The sequence below is a fragment of the Cupressus sempervirens genome, chromosome 6, assembly GCF_028749045.1.
Source record: "Cupressus sempervirens isolate cs-2001-9-10 chromosome 6, ASM2874904v1, whole genome shotgun sequence".
NCBI lineage: Eukaryota > Viridiplantae > Streptophyta > Pinopsida > Cupressales > Cupressaceae > Cupressus > Cupressus sempervirens.
This window is the reverse complement of record NC_143123.1, coordinates 463,168,612-463,185,406: the sequence shown is the minus strand read 5'-3', so window position 1 is coordinate 463,185,406 and position 16,795 is coordinate 463,168,612. Positions and strand designations below refer to the sequence as shown.

Here is a 16,795-nt window from a genome sequence, read left to right as displayed (position 1 = left end):
CTTAGCATAAGTTCTATTTTATACTCTATGTGCTAAATGTTGTCGGTTTAATGTATTTTCTGGGCAAAGTTCATTTAGTATGTGATTGAAGATTTCAAGTTTATCAATTTTGGCACTCCATTTTATGATATGGAGAGAATCTAAATTTTCCAACCAAGGAATTGGTTTCAATATGATTTTCAAAAACATGGAAAATGTGATCGGGTTACTAAGAGTTTGGTATTTAAATTTGTCAAGTAATACAAAATTCAGATTTGGGTGTTTAGAAAGTTCAGATTTCTTTCTAATTTGGTACAAAGAAAAATCAGATTTGAACCAATTTTCTTGCTACAGATTTTGGTTTCACAAATATGATTTCCAAGGGATATTTTATTGCCTCATGTGAATCGGTTTTGAAGGAATGATATTCTAGAAGTATTTTTCATTATGATGGAAGATGTTTTGTAAGTTTTCAGAATGTAAAGTTGTTTGGGATTTAATAAGTTAATGATTTTGGTGGTCTACATTTAAACCCGAATCCATGATTAGTATTGGAAGTTTCAGATTTTGTGTGGGTCCAAGTTTTAATTATTATCAAGAATTGGTTATGAATGTTTCAGTCTGGTGCAAATTCATATGGTTCATTTGGTATCAATTTATGGTAGTTTTGGGTTATACATAATTCAATTTTCAATGTGTAATACTCTCGGTTATTCAAATTAAAATGCTTGGCTTGCTACAGGAAGATGAATTTATGACAGTCTATATATGCAAATTTGAGTTTTCTCTGGAATTTATATATGAAATGTAGAGAAGAAGATCCATTGTTGAGTCCCTTGAGTGTTTAATTCCTAAGTTACCGATTCGGATGCAGATTCCGAAGCGGATACGGGATGCGGGGATTTTTTTTTTTTTGCGGATGCGGATGCGGGAGGAAACGTATATATATATAATATTAACATATGCAACGAAATGCAAGAAAGATACAAAAACAAATCATTTGATAAAGCATAATATGACTATGAATCTATGATACTTAATAGTTGATTGAACCCTTAAACAAAATTCAAGATATTTCAAAATTCATATGATATTCATATATCGATATCAATATGTGCTTGTCCAACATTAGCGTTTAGTCTTGACTCTTAAACAATAAGTTAAAATAGGTCATGTTCAAGATTCCAACAAAATAAAATTTAAAAAAATGGTAAATGATTGAAGTCTGAAGATTCAATCAATCAGAGTCTGGATCTGAATCATAGGGATTTGCAAGAAAATCCACATTCTCATTGTCATCTCCAACTGCTGAAAGATCATTTGAACCAAGCATGGTTCCACTTATGCTAGATGCACCACGTGCCACACTAACATCATCACCGTCTCCAACTGTAACAAGATCATGAAGTGTTGCATCCAAATCTGCACACTCAAGGGCTACATCCCAAAGCTTTGTTGCCCCTTCTTTGTAATGATCATTCTTACGTGACAAAAGACGCAAGTTGGTGTGGACAAAGACCAAGTCCTCAGCTTTCTTGGAGCCTAACCGGTTGCGCTTCACCGAATGGATAAAGGAGTATGTACTCCAATTCCTTTCAGCAGCAGAAGAACTAGCAACCTATATAGTTGTCACCAAACATACAAATGAAAAGCAAATTAATTTTATAGAATGTGTGAAACACTAAATTCTACAATGCAAGTGTAAACATATAAAATTTAAAACAAATTTACAAAACAAAATAAAAAACTTACTTGTGATAGGACTTTGATTGCAAGAGGTTGAAGATGCTTGAAAGGTTGACCATACATGTACCACCATGTGATAGCTCCCATTCTATTTTGGTCCTTTAGTGCAAATGGAGAATGCTTTAACCCCGAAACAAACAATCCAAATTCTTCCCTCACTTTTTCATGCATTTCTTCCAGTGGGAAGAGTCTTGAAAGGGCTTTGTGGCACCCCTCAGCAACCTCCTCATCCGCAAATGGTGCAACTCTATCCGGCATACCAGCTATCTCCTCACTATAGTACCTAGGAAATAAGACATATGCAAGGAGGTGCAATGGGGTAGTCATCTTATTCCAGCGATGGTTGATAATTGCTTGCACTTGTTTGCATAAGGCTTCACATTGTGTGGGGTCACTCTCATGTGCTTGTATAGAATGTTTTACCTTCTCAACCATGGTGTCCATGCCATCATACACATCCCCTAAGCAAGGTGTATCTGTATCAGCAAAACGGAGCATAGTCATGATAGGCTCAATGAAATCCAATACATATGACACACGAGCCCACCAACTCTCATTCAAGATCAAATTCCGGATCCTTTGTGCTCTTTCTGAATTTGAGATCTTCCATACACCCCATTGATGACCGATGACCATTGGACTTAATGCATCTTTTACCTTGAGGATTCGTCTCATAACGATTGTATGAGATGCAAAACGGGTCTCAGCAACCTAAGCAAGTTAACAATATGTCAATTGACAATATAATTATAAATTTTAATTTTTAACTAAATTACAAAACCATGAAACTTAGTAATTTAAAAAAATTAATTTACCTTCAGCAACTCCAATTTGGAGTATGTTCTAAAAATGGATTGTGACATGTGGTGGTTGGTCACAAACATCTGTATGTCCTCCCCCTCTTCATATATTTTCTTCACCCAATCTACTTCAGTGCCAATCCTCTACATGATCAAGTTAAGGGAGTGAACAGTGCATGGAGTCCAAAAAATATGGTCATACCGACTCTCAACTAAAGCACCCGCACCCCTGCAATTTTTGGCATTGTCAGTGACCACCTGTACCACATTCTCACTACCCACCATCTCAATGGCCTCAATGAGAATTCTAGAAATGAATTCTGAATCCTTCACTTGCCCTTCACAATCAATGGCCTTCAAAAACATTGCCCCTTTGGGGGAAATTGCAATCACATTAATCAGTGGTCGGTTTCTTGTATCCTTCCAACCATCTGACACAATAGTTAGACGCGAAGTTTTCCAAGATTTTTTGATTGGTTGAAGGTCTCTCTCTATATGTGCCCTCTCTTGTTGCAATAAAGTTGTACGCACCTTTTCATAGCCCGGGCTTGTGTAGTCAGCTGGTGATTCTTTGATTGCTGCCACCATTTCCTTCCAATATGGTGATCTCACCAAGTTGAAAGAAAGCCCATTCGCATAGAGGCAACGTGCAATAGCTTCATCAGTGCGGTCTCTTGCCCCCATTTTAAATGCGGTGTCCAATGGACCTCTTTTACGGGTTGAAATTTCCACTTCTTCCTCATCCTCTTCTGGCACAGGTACCTGCAAGAATGGGTGTTGGGAGGATGACATTGGTTTAATGGGTGTCTTTGGCTTGCTCTTTGAGTAAGGACCTTGATAGTAGCTTTTTTTTGATCTATTGATCAATGCATCAGCAGCTTCTTGTTCTCTTACAAATGAAAGTATTTTCGCGCTAGTCATCCCAGTACCATTTTTGCCTTTGCACATTCCAAATCCTTTGCCAGCAGGGCCCATAAAATGAAGCTTCACTCGAGAATATGAGCTATTGAAAGGTTTTCCTTTGTTACTTTGACAATAATTGCACTTCCAATAGTATGAGCCACCTCCTGAAACCTGTGATATCCGTGTTGTATGTCTCCACAAAGGAGAACCTACATCAATTTTAAAATTATCAGTCCCTTCCCCTCCTTGGCCCCCCACTGAACGTTGACTAGCACTACCACCGGTATCCATTCTTGTCTAGTTTTTTGCAACCTATTTTATAAGAAAATAAATAAATTTTAATTAGTTCCTAACAACGATGAACATCAATGATCATGCATACAAGTGGAAAGAAGTGAGAAAAACTACTAAAATAGATACCCAAAGTTGCTTCTACATATCTTTCAAAAAAAAAAAATTTGAAAAAAAACTTTAAAAAAATCTTCAAGAACTTAAAAAAATCATCAAAAACTCAAAAAAAATCATCTAAATACTCAAGAAAAGGATTGATCACTTACCTTGAATGGTTTAAACTTCTTTGAGAAAGCTATCTCTCCCTCTTCGATCGATCCTCTTCGAAAATGCTAAACTTAGCTTCACAATGAAGGAGTGGTTGTAGGTGAAAACAAAACTCTAAAAGGACTCTTGCGAATGCTTCTATGTTGTCTTCTAGGATCGTTTTAGGGTTTTATTGTGAAAAAATGCTTTAAAAAATGCTTTTAGTCACATGTTGTTTCATAGTTTTAAGTTAAAATATACTTTATTTTATTAATTTTCTGCCTAACTCACATGTTGTTTCATAGTTTTAAGTTAAAATATACTTTATTTTATTAATTTTCTGCCTAACTCCCGCGGATGCGTCTGGATGCTCCCGAATTCCCTGCGGATGCTGCCCGGAAGCCACCCGCAGCGCATCCGGAGACTTCCCACATCCGTCCGCATCAGATGCGGAAGCCAGGCCCTACTAGCACGAATCGGTATCTGAGTTTAATTCCTTAAGGAGATTTCCAATGTCGATCCCTCTACATCACCCTCCTCAAATCTGCTCTCAAAAATGCTGATGAAAGCTCAAGGAATTTCATCAAACAATTCACATGCAAGGGACGTACGACTGATATAGTATTTCAGCTAGCTTTAAATGACTCTTTCTTCAATTTGCATCAATGAGAATCTTGTGCTAGAAGACTCCAAATGGACTACACAATGACCTAACATGAGTGTGCTACTAATTTTGACAATATTCAGTGCATATATATGATCTAAGCATGAGAAATGAACACCTACAGCCAATTGGCATTTTTACAAACAATTGGTGTGCAAACTAACTAGCTGATAAATAATGATATTAAATTGCTTAAATGACACCAGCAACTATTATCTTCTTAATTGCAATAAAAAATACAATGCTTATGAAATATGGCCAAGTCTTTTGGCATTTACATGGATTACAAAATGATAACGCTGGTATAATGCACACTTACAGCTGAACTTATAACACCTAAAAAAGCAATACTAACAAAAGAACCTGGTTGTAGATGGTTGTAATAATTTCCTTCAATGCTGCCCCTTTTTCTTTGCTTTTCCGTTTTGCTTTTTCGAACTACTTTTTCGGATCTGCTTTTTGAACTGTTTTTACGGACTGCTTTTTCCGCCTGCTTTTTTCGGTTCCGCTTTTTCGGTCTACTTTTTCGTATCAGCTTTTTCGAACTGCTACCATGTTGAATCTCAAGACCATATCTTTCAATGGCGTCAAGATTTCCAGCTTGAAGGGATTTCGTCTTTCAAACTATTGAGACATAATCTCCAAAAAATTTCCCAATTTTTTGATATTTCCAAGCATGCATAAAAGAAGCTCTTCCATTTCTTTTATAGTGTTCTCACAAGAGCTCCATCCTTCATTTTCTCAATGTGGGATAAAACATAACTCCCTTTATGTAACTTATGTCTCCAATGTGTTATAAAATAAAGGGGACTCTTTTAATTAAAATATTTTCCACAAACTATAATCTATGCATTAATAAAATTAAATATTTAAATTTAACTTTATAAAATAGCTTTATCAATGCATAACAAATCTTATCAATGATAAACAAGTCTTCTTGTTGATTTTAAACAATTACCATCGACATACCGTTGCCACTAGATGTCCGCCCATGTCCAAGATGACTTACTATAAATAGTAAGTATGCCCAAAGTTGCTTCAAAACCCCTCAGAAAGACCTGCAACTGAAACTATCTAGGCCAAATGGCCTCCAAGCCCCTTTAATGTCCTGGTTAGCCTACGGGACTGTGGGGAAATAGGCTAACGACAACATCATGCTATGAATGCTAAAAAGGGGACATTACATGACATGACACCAACAGATATCAGTCTTAATGCCTCTTCTGTAATCTTTCCATTTAGAAATGTTGTTTTTACATCCATATGATGTACTTTCCATCCCTTTATGCTACAATAGCAAGGAATGCTCTTACAGATGTGTATCTGGCAATAGGAGCAAAGGTTTCTTCATAATCAATTCCCTCTTTCTGAGAGAATCCCCTAGCTACAAATCTGGCTTTATATTTTTCAATGCTACCGTCAATAGTATGCTTGATTTTAAATATCCACTTAGAAGAAATAACTAATTTTCCTTCAAGTCTAGGAACAATTTCCCAAACATCATTCTTAATAATGGATTGATATTCTGCAGTCATAGCATCCTACCAAGCTGTATGTTTAATAGCCTCTGAAACATTAGTAGGTTCTGATTTAGATAAATCACTCATGTTTGTTGCATAACTAGAAAATATTTTGGGTCTTTGCTTTCTATGAAGGTTCCAGATGGTCCAACGAAGTCTTGTGCTTCCTCTACTATCTTAATGGCCCAAAGTGGTCCTTTCTCTGGATTTTAAGTTTCCTCAAGATTAAGATCTTGGATTTCATTTTCAATTTCTTCAATGTTCTCCCCCTAAAACTCAGAGGGAGAAAATTCTTCAAAACTAAGGAAGAGGGATCTTCAAAATTTAGTGCTCTTTTGAATGCTAAATCTTCTTCAAATATTAAATCCCTACTAAGTTCAATGTTCTTTTGACTAGGTATGAAAATCCTATATGCTTTAGATGTTTCACTATACCCGACAAAAATACCTTTCCTCCCGACGGGTTCTAACTTGGTTCACTTTTCTTTAGGAACATGTATATATATAGGGCACCCAAAAATCCTAAAATGACTTATATTGGGTTTATCCTTAGTAAAAACTTCTTCAAGAGTTCTATCTTTAAGGTAGGAGTGAGGACTCTTGTTTTGAATATAGAAAGCAATACATGAGGCTTCTGCCCAAAAATAATATTCTAAATTTTGATCAAATATCATAGCTCTTGTTGCTTCTATAATTGCCCTATTTTTCCTTTTTGCTACCCCATTTTGTTGAGGGTTATAAGGAACGGTATACTCCCTTTTAATTCTTGTTTCTTTACAAAACTCTTTAAACAACTCTGAGGTATATTCCCCTCCATTATCAGTCGTAAGAATTTTAATTTTATGTCCTAATAAGTTTTCAATTAAGTTTTTGAACTCTTTAAATCTCTTAAGAATTTCTTCTGATTCTTTACACTTTAAGAAGTAAATCCAAATTTTCCTAGAGAAGTCATCTATAAAGAGTATATAGTACCAAAATCCTCCAAGAGAAGGAACGTACATAGGTCCACACAAATCTGAATGCATTAATTCCAAAACATTGTTAATTTTCCTAGTGCTATCATGAAATGGACTTTTGGTGTTCTTACCCAAAGTGCATCCTTTACATATGCTTGAATGATCTTTATTTAATTTAGGTAAACCAATAACCATCTTCTCCAAAGTTGATAAGGTTTTGAAATTTAGATGTTCCAACCTTCTATGTTGTATTTCGTTTATATCAGCGGCTTCATGAATTAATGCTTGAACAAGTCGACTAGGTTTTGTATTTAATTCATACAAGTATCCCTTTCTTTGACCATCAACTTTAATTTTTTGAATGAAGAGTTCTTAGACCAGGTCAATACTTTACAGTCCATGAAAGCAACATTATCTCCATCATCTTCAAGTGTTGTAATAGAAATTAGATTCCTTTTTATTCCTGGTACATAGAGTGCTCTTTTGAGCTGTATAACACTACCCATCTTTAGTTTCAAGGTGCAATTTCTTATTTCTTTGATGAAATGAGCTAAATTATCACTAATGGTAACTTTGCCATCAAATTCTTTTGATATAGAGTCTAGTGTATCATGTAATATGTCAGGATGATCCACTATCAATCACCCCATGCCTTGCTTGATACTTCATTTTATAGTGTTGGATACAATACACGATTCTCGGGATCATAGTTATCTTCTTTCTTAATAAGGTTTGTACAATTTACTTGTTTAAAATTCTCAAGGCAATTAGATTTGTAGTGTCCAAACTTTTCGCATTTGAAGCATTTTACTTTGGATAGATCCTTCTTAGGTTTGTTATTCTTTTGATTACCCTTCTTTTTGAAATGCTTCTTCTTACTTTTATAGGAATTTGTGTTGAGAACATGAAGTTCTTCGTCTTCAATTTTCAACTTTCCCCCTTTCTTAAGTTTTATGGATTCTTTCTGAAAACAATCTCCCTTAAGTCTATTGAAGTCAAGAAGATTGTCTCTAGCACTTACTCCTTGTGCGAATGTTTCCCATGAATCTGGTAATCCATCTATAGCCATCAATGTTAGTTCGGTGTCATCAATTATGGTTTCTATACTTGCAAGTTCCTAAGTTTGTCATTCTTTTGATTACCTTCTTCTTTTTTAAATGTTTCTTCTTACTTTTATAGGAATTTGTGTTGAGAACATGAAGTTCTTCGTCTTCAATTTTCAACTTTCCCCCTTTCTTAAGTTTTATGGATTCTTTCTGAAGACAATCTCCCTTAAGTCTATTGAAGTCAAGAAGTTTGTCTCTAGCACTTACTCCTTGTGCAAATGTTTCCCATGAATCTAGTAATCCATCTATAGCCATCAATGTTAGTTCGGTGTCATCAATTATGGTTCCTATACTTGCAAGTCCACCACTTAGACTGACAACCCTTAGAAAGTAAGAGTTCATCAATTCTCCCTTCTTTATCTGTATACGATTTAGTTGCCCTTTTAGTGCGAGGACTCTAGTTGCATTGTTGACCTCATATGCATTTAATATTGAATTCATCATATTAAATGTTTGTTTGATGTTTCATTAGCATGGGTACTATTTCATTTTTCACTCCATCTAATATGATCTGCATGGCTTTCCTATTTCCTTTACTCCAGAGAGTTTTATTAGGTTCAACAACAGGTTGTTTGGATGTTGAATCAACAAACTGTTTCACATCACTTTCTTCAAGAATCATCATGATTCTAAATTTCCAAGCATCGAAGTGTTCTTTCCCATCAAACCTGTCCTCGGGTCTAATTGTGTATGCCATTGAGGATAGAAGGACGATGCTAGATATATTAGATCTAATTGTTTATTTTGCAGAGCCTAGGTTCGACTACTAGAGCTTTAATACCATGTAAAATTTCTGCAAATTCTACTAAAACAAACTGATATAAAACCTTTCTAGTGTTGGAGATGAACTTGATCAGTTAAGGATGATATTTTAGTCCTTCTTACTAAGATAATAATTCTATATTATATATTCTGCCACAAATCCGAATAAGGCAGAGAATGCTGAAGGAACAGACTTTTTGTTCTTGTGTGTCCTTTATCCACATCCCTGTCTCATATATATAGGGCACCCAAGAGTCATGTCCTAAGAAAAGACATACCTCTTCCTAGGTCGGCCCTACAAACCAAAGGATAAGTTAGCCCAGATCGGCATCTCATCTAAACAGATTTAGTTAGTAAATGTACTAACACTAAATATGACAATTAGAACAATAATAAATGCTCTAAGAGGGACGCCGATTAGGTAAATATCATAAGGCTTTTTATAGGTTAAATCCATACAAAGGATATTAATGCATTGCTAGATCTGTAGGATCAGCAGTCCAGACCATTATGTTATCAGAGTTATTTGAGGATTAACACAAGCAAACCTAGCTAGGTCAATGAAAGTTGTTAAAAAAAGCATAGAATTTTGAAGATGTTTACACGTTAAAGCATGAAAATCATGTTTACTTTTAATTGTTTAAAATGGCCTTCTATGGATGGTAATCAAAGATTTCCATTTAACACACTGCAGGCTATGCCAATTAAAAACAGTAACAATTTTTGCTTGGCAATGGAACAATATAAACACCCGACTACATCCTCTGGCCTCTGAATTGGCTTCAGATATTACAAAAATGACATTCTTTGTTTTCCAAGGAAGCTGTATCATACAAAGATGTGGAAATCAGCAAAGTATATAAAGATTAAAATAGCATTTTCTAGATTCTTCACTAATCATGATATGATGGATTTAGTTTAAATAAGTTTGATCATTTTGTACAATTCAATAGTCAAATCTTTCCACTCTTCACAACAAGGATATGTACTTGTATCCCATGTCCAAACATTCCAACCCTATAACTTCCTGAGATTTAAGTTTTCTAACAAGCATCAAAGGATAAAAACTAGTGTTTTCTAGAATCTTCCCTAATCATGATATGGTTGATTTAATTACCAATAAGTTTGATGATTTTGAACACTTAAATGGCAAAATCTTTCAAATCTTCTTAACAAGTATAAGGATGCTTACAAATACACCATGTCCAAATATTCTACTAACTATAGCCTCTTGAGATCAAAGTTTTATCACAAGTTTATTTAAGACTCTAAACTTGAATTTATTTTCAATTTTGAAATAATTAGTTCTTTAATTTTTCCTGTAAAAGTTGCCTGTTCATATTCGAGCGGAATTGGAGAACATACTACATGTATTTGAAAAAACATAACCAATTGGCATCAAAAAAGGCAAGGGAGGTAATGTGTATTGCAATTTGAATTTATGCTTTATAGCTTAAACAAAATGATTGCAAGGGGCAACAATGTTCTTGGATGATTTGGCAGATTCTGCTGCTCAACTTTACTTTTTGAGAAATCAGATAGATAGGCAGCATGTAGGAATGCTTGTGTTAGTCACTTCTAATGTACCTACATAATCTAATGGCAATGATGATGTTTTTTGTATAATTACACTACCTTGGGGGACAGGTGTTGGGTTGTATGTACTATACATATGGTACTTAAAATGCTAGTTATGAAAATATGTATTGCAATATAAGGTATAAAAGAGTAAATACTTGAACATTGCATTGAATTGGAACATCAAACATTGAACATAAATAGTCAAACCATCATATAGTCAACACTGGAACGTTCCCCATCCTCAGCCAAGGTGGCAAACTCTGGTGGCACCGGTTGGGACGGGGGAACGAAGTCCCCAATGCATCCCTATCTCCGAGATGTAGGGCAAAAAGGGGGGGGACGCGTCCCCGTGTTACTATGTGTTTTTTAAAAGAACTTGTATTACAATGATTGTCAATTTTATTATTTTAATATCACAAAGATCTACCAGACATTCAAGTTTGACAAATTGACATCACAATAGTACCTTTTATTTTGATTGTAGTTTTGCTTATAATATGCATGTTATGTGGTATTTTAAACTTAATTCATAGTTTGGGTTCAAATATTTATATATGTATGGTTTTTATAGGTTTTTTTTGTATAATTGTACTGAGCCACATAAAATGTTAGTAGTGTTGGCATACCCAAACTTATTTACTGGCACATAATTTCATATATATTGTGAGATAAAATACTATGAGCGGCTTTTATAAACATACAAAGCTAACATTATATTGAGCTAAATTCAACTTATCTATGTGATTAAGGGTGTATTTATCAGTTTAAAATAATAGAAAAAAACATTATATACAGTTTTATTCGTTAAGGGAAACTTTTCCATGGGATATATTAACTTCAGGCTTATTGCTGTCTATGGTATTGTTGTATGTTTCTACTTTCATTATTGCAAGTAGCATTGCTAGCATAAATTTGTGCTGTTTGAATGTACACCTAACTAAACCCTAGTACCTTGCTTTATTTTAACTTTTCTGATTTTACCTAAGTTGTCGGGTCGGATTCCGATATGGATGCAGGTTTGAGATTCAGGTTTGAAATTCATCTACAATTTTTTGGGCTTGGGTTCAGATTCGCTTCAGGTTCCATCCATACAAAAACATATTTTTTTTTAAAATATGTATGTGTTTATATGTATGCAACAAAAAATAAATCCATACTTGAATCTGCTAATAGTAAAGAAACATAGCAAAATACACCACCAAATCTATGTTTCAGTTCAATAGGACATTTGTTCCATCATTTAGCAATACATACAACTTGATACACTTGCTTGGTCACATGAATGGAACATATTTCCATATAATGGGGACAGTTTGAGAATGAAAGCAATTGTCAAAAGATAAGTGCAGTTATCTGTAAATTTATTTTGTAATGGTTAGAGCATTTCTTACCAAGCTATACCAAAAGGTGAGGTACAAATTTGAACTCCCGGATTCAAAGATACCATATCTTTTTCAAGACATTCCTCTATAATCATCAATTTAGATGTCACCTATTGTCAATTTGGATTTCCTTTATAAGCAAGATTTCATTTTCATGCACAAATGCATAAATGACATAAAAATCTTTTTTGGTCTTTTTAGTGGTCACAATACGGTTGAGAGATCAAAAAAACACTTTTAAAAGTCTAAAAACAATGTTCCGAGACCAAATTCAACCCAGGTCTAGATAGAAAATTATTCAAAATATGCTGCAAATTCTGCCCGGGTTGCTCTGACAGAATTTGCAGCAAATTTGTAGCTCTGCAAGAGAATTTGGAGAGAATCTGACAAGGACTAGACTTTGTACAGAGTTGAACCAGACTTTGAGGGTTGCTGGAGAGAATCTGGTATTATTCTTAAAGCCCTCCTATTGCACAGTATTCCCTCACAATGTTCATGAAAACCCATGTGTTATCCTTTAAATGCTTTTTACCTGTTTTGTTTGTGTCATAATTCAGGTTTATACAGTCACAACTCCAAACTCTCCTTCTCCGTAAAGCTGCCCTACCCTTTAATTTTCTCAAAATGATTGTCCAGTGTTAGTCACCCAAAAGGGAAACAGTATTGAATATTATTTCATGTTCAAGATACCAGAATGTAGAATGCAAATTGATAAAAGTGTTGCTCAATTTTCTCTATATTGAATTTAATTATTTATGTATTAATACTAATAGTACATTGGACATACATTTTTCATATTTGATTCTCTTCTGATTTCCTCTGTGAGGTACTCCTATGGTAACTCCATTACGAAGATTGTCACAACTTGAAGTACACTTTTGATGAAGGAAGCAGGTCGTTTAAGAAAAATTTAGAAAGAGAGATGTCTCAAGATTGTACACAAAATTGTGCATTCTGATATGGCCCATTGTGAAAGTGGCAGTTTCACCCATGTCAAAGACAGTTTTTCCATTCTAAGTTCTACATTTTCCTCTTCCTAGTACCCTTCAACTTTTGTCTGTACTTATATGTGCATAAACGACCATTGGAAATGCAACTAGGAAATGACAAGAAACATATAAGTGATGTATAGATTGAATTTCAGTCGTAAAATGAGGAATCATGAGTGTCAGTAGGCTGTACCAGAACATAAGGGTAAATGTGGGAGTTCCTGATTCGTCATCTGAACAAAACATTGTATGTTATTGCTTGGTGTATGCCCAAGAGGCTTAAGATTGTCAATGGATATGAAAAGGTAGACAAGGTCAATAGACCTCACTCCTGCTCACAGAATCTAGTTTCTTTAGGGTAGATATGTGGTGTCTTCCATTCTTGTACGGCTTTCTCTTGTTCATTAGTAGTCAGCCAATTATTAAATGTCGCAGTATTTCAATTCTTCTTTCTGTATCTGTAATTGGCAATTACTTGAATGTTGCTGAACTTCAATTACTCTTTCTAAATCTGTAACTGATATGCTATTGAATATAAAAACCATCCTAGTTTCTGGATCATTTCAATATGTTAATAATACACAAAATTGTGCATTCTGATATGGCTCGTTCTGAAAGTTGCAGTTTCACCCATGTCAAAAACAGCTTTTCCATTCCAAATTCTACATTTTCCTCTTCCTAGTACCCTTTAACATTTGCCCCTGCTTGTATGTGCATAAATGACCATTGTAAATGCGAAAAAAAAAATGACAGGAAACATACAAGTGATGTATAGATTGAATTTCAGTTGTAGAATGAGGAATCATAGGTGTCAGTAGGCTGTGCCGCTGTAACAAAAAAGGAGGGTAAATGTGAGAGTTACTGACTCGTCATCGGCGCAGAACATTGTTTGTTATTGCTTATTGTATGTGCAAAAGGCTTAGATAGTCAATGGATATGAAAAGGTGGACATGGAGATCATTAGACCTTACTCTTTCTTACAGAATTTAGTTTCCCTAGGTTAACTATGTTGTGTCTTGCATTCTTATATGGCTCTCTTGTTCATTAGTTGTCAGTCAATTATTTTGATGTTGCAGTATTTTAATTCCTCTTTTTGTATCTGTAATTAAATAATTACTAGATGTTGCTGAACTTCAGTTCCTCTTTCTAAATCTGTACTTGATAAGCTATTGTATAGAAATGCTATCCTAGTTTCTGGATCATTTCAATATGTTAATAAACTACTGTATTTCTTCAACATCAAAATAATGTGTCCGAAATTCAAATACACGGGTTTAAGATGGGAAAATGCAGCAAGTTAGAAGTGCAAAAATATTTGAAAAGTTAAAAACACGTGGAAAAAACTGCAAGTGTCCTCTCACTGTGAAGAAAGAGAAACAAAGTCCAAAATTCAAATATAGATCATACAATCTTTAATTCACATCTAAACATTAAAATGTCCTGGGAAACCAAAACCACAATTCAGTGCTAGTGGAAATCAAAATACTTGGCATTAAATAAATATAAAATTCTATGTAATAACCAAAAACCCCAAGATAAGTATATAGCAAAATGCTACAATCGAATTAGAGGGGGCTCCTAATTAACAAAATTCAATTGCCTACTCAAATATCAAATTCAAAGTATAACAGGAGCTTATTAAAATCAGACTCGGTGATGTGGAGATTTTCCTAGAATAGGCATTTCTTTTGAAGCAAAAAGATCGGATTTATTCAACATGGTGCAAAGAAAGGAAGGCGGGTTTGGTTTTCTTAAAGGAGACCAAGATTGAAAATAGAGAATATATGACAGAAAATCTAACTAAAAAAAACAATTGTATGCAGGAAAGAAATTCAATTTTTTTTTAAGGAAACTCTACAAATCATGACAACTAACAGAGCTAACAAGCATAACTGGTGAAATTTGGCAAATGACCAAACAAAAAGTTAAAGATAATTAATTGAAGTGATGAAATCCAATTCATAAAATGAGCATTATTGAATTCACATCGTAGAAAATCCTCAAAATTGACTCGAAGTAGTTATAATCAAAATCAATGCTAGTGCCTAAATTAAAAAATTCACATTTATGTATACTGAAATCACTTCAAAATGCATTTCCCGGCAATAAAAATCACTCGGTTTCCTTGATTATCAGATCAAAAATCTCAATCTATTTAGCCCTTAAGGCCGGTACACCATTTATTTATACAAAAACTCATATCAATCCTAAAGGCATTCCTTGCCAGCCCTATCATGAAATTTAAAGCATTGCACCTCACAGCTAACAAACTAGTCTTAATTCACGTGAGTTCAAGTGGATGTCCTGCCTACTCCGAAAGTCACAGAATTTGGCTTACCAAAACCCTAAACAGGAACTTATAATTCAGAAACAAGCATCCGCAAAACGACTCTGCACCCATTTCCAAGCAACAAAAGTCCATAACTTCAAAATTTACCAGATCCAAACCCTAAAGTAACCACAAAACCCAAAAAAAATAAACTAGGGTTTCAAGTTTTCAACATACCACATACTGCCGCGGTACTTCAACGTATAAGGTCCGCTCTCAAGCGTCCGATCAAAGTGCGTATGCGTCTTGTGCTTCCCCTTCCCGCTCTGATCCAGCAACGTCAATTCAAACAAAGCCCTAACGTCCGTGCCCTCACTGGCCAAGGCAATGAAGAGCGAAACATAAAGGCTGTTATCCTCGGCACTTTTGCCATCTGGGTAGAAGTAAATAGCCCATTCGTAGCCACCCACAACAAACGTTTCACTGGCAATGTATTTTCCGACTCCCATACCCTTGGAGAGGGAGTAGCCATTGATTGTGAAATGGTGGGAGCCGTTTACTGTGTCTGTAATCGACGTAGAAGTTGTAGTGGGTGAAGCCGCAGAGGAAGAGCAGGAATTTGAAGGAGCTGCTGATCCTCCTGCAAGGCCCCCTCCTTGGCCTCTGCAGGGCTTCGGCACTGCCATTATATTTACAGCTGGAAATTGTTTATTTTTGGACAAGGAATTTTTCGAACTGTTTGTTCCAATTTATTTAGGCCGTAGATTAATCGACAGATTTTTGGGTGTTTCGGAGGGAGGTTTTTGAATCTTGGGAGAAGAAATATGAGGTCAAAGAGAGCAAAATTCTAGCAAATGAAAGAAGAACGTTAGAGAGAGGTATATATACGTCTGTCAGTAGCCTTGTGTTGGAAGTAAGTAAATTGGCAACGACTCGTCTAGCTAGCATCCACCAACTTTTTCATTTCACCTTTTACCTTAATCGTGTTTCGATTGTCCAACAAAAACCAAATCAGATTAAATCAAGTATATATATATATGGCTTCAATATTAAATCAAATCAGATTTAAATATCATGTATCCATAATCAAATATTTAAACCAAATCAGATTAAATCAAATATTTAAACCAAATCAGATTAAATCAAATATATATTAATGGCTTCAATATTAAATCAAATCAGATTTTTGAAAGGCAAGAGCCTACAACACAATGGTAAATTGTGAGCCTCTTATTGATTTAAAAATATCATATATCCATAATCAAATTAGATTAAATCATATATCTAAACCAAATCATATTAAATCAAATATATATTAATGGCTTCAATATTAAATCAAATCATATATATATATATATATATATATATATATATATATATATATAATCAAATTAGATTAAATCAAATATTTAAATGGGTACAATAATAACAACAAAAAAAAAAAATTAAATCAAATCAAATATTAATGGGTTTAATGGCAATTAGTTAACAATACTTAATATTTATGTGTGTTGCCTAGATCTAGTGGGTGGGATGTGTTCCACTTATTCTCATGACGAATGTATTCTTGTAAACTATTATTCATGATACATGTGTCAACGA

The 16,795-nt window shown here is 34.6% G+C and overlaps 1 protein-coding gene across 1 annotated transcript in view; it reads right to left on the bottom strand.

Moving 5' to 3' along the window:
* LOC149553067 (BTB/POZ and MATH domain-containing protein 2-like) overlaps positions 1–16,049 on the bottom strand; it is a 38,325-nt gene extending 22,276 nt beyond the window's left edge. Inside the window, exon 1 of the mRNA XM_089788575.1 lies at positions 15,431–16,049. Coding sequence (XP_089644701.1) covers positions 15,431–15,879 — 449 coding nt within the window. The 5' untranslated portion in view covers positions 15,880–16,049. The remainder of the gene's footprint in view (positions 1–15,430) is intronic.
* Positions 16,050–16,795: the final 746 nt, after the last annotated feature.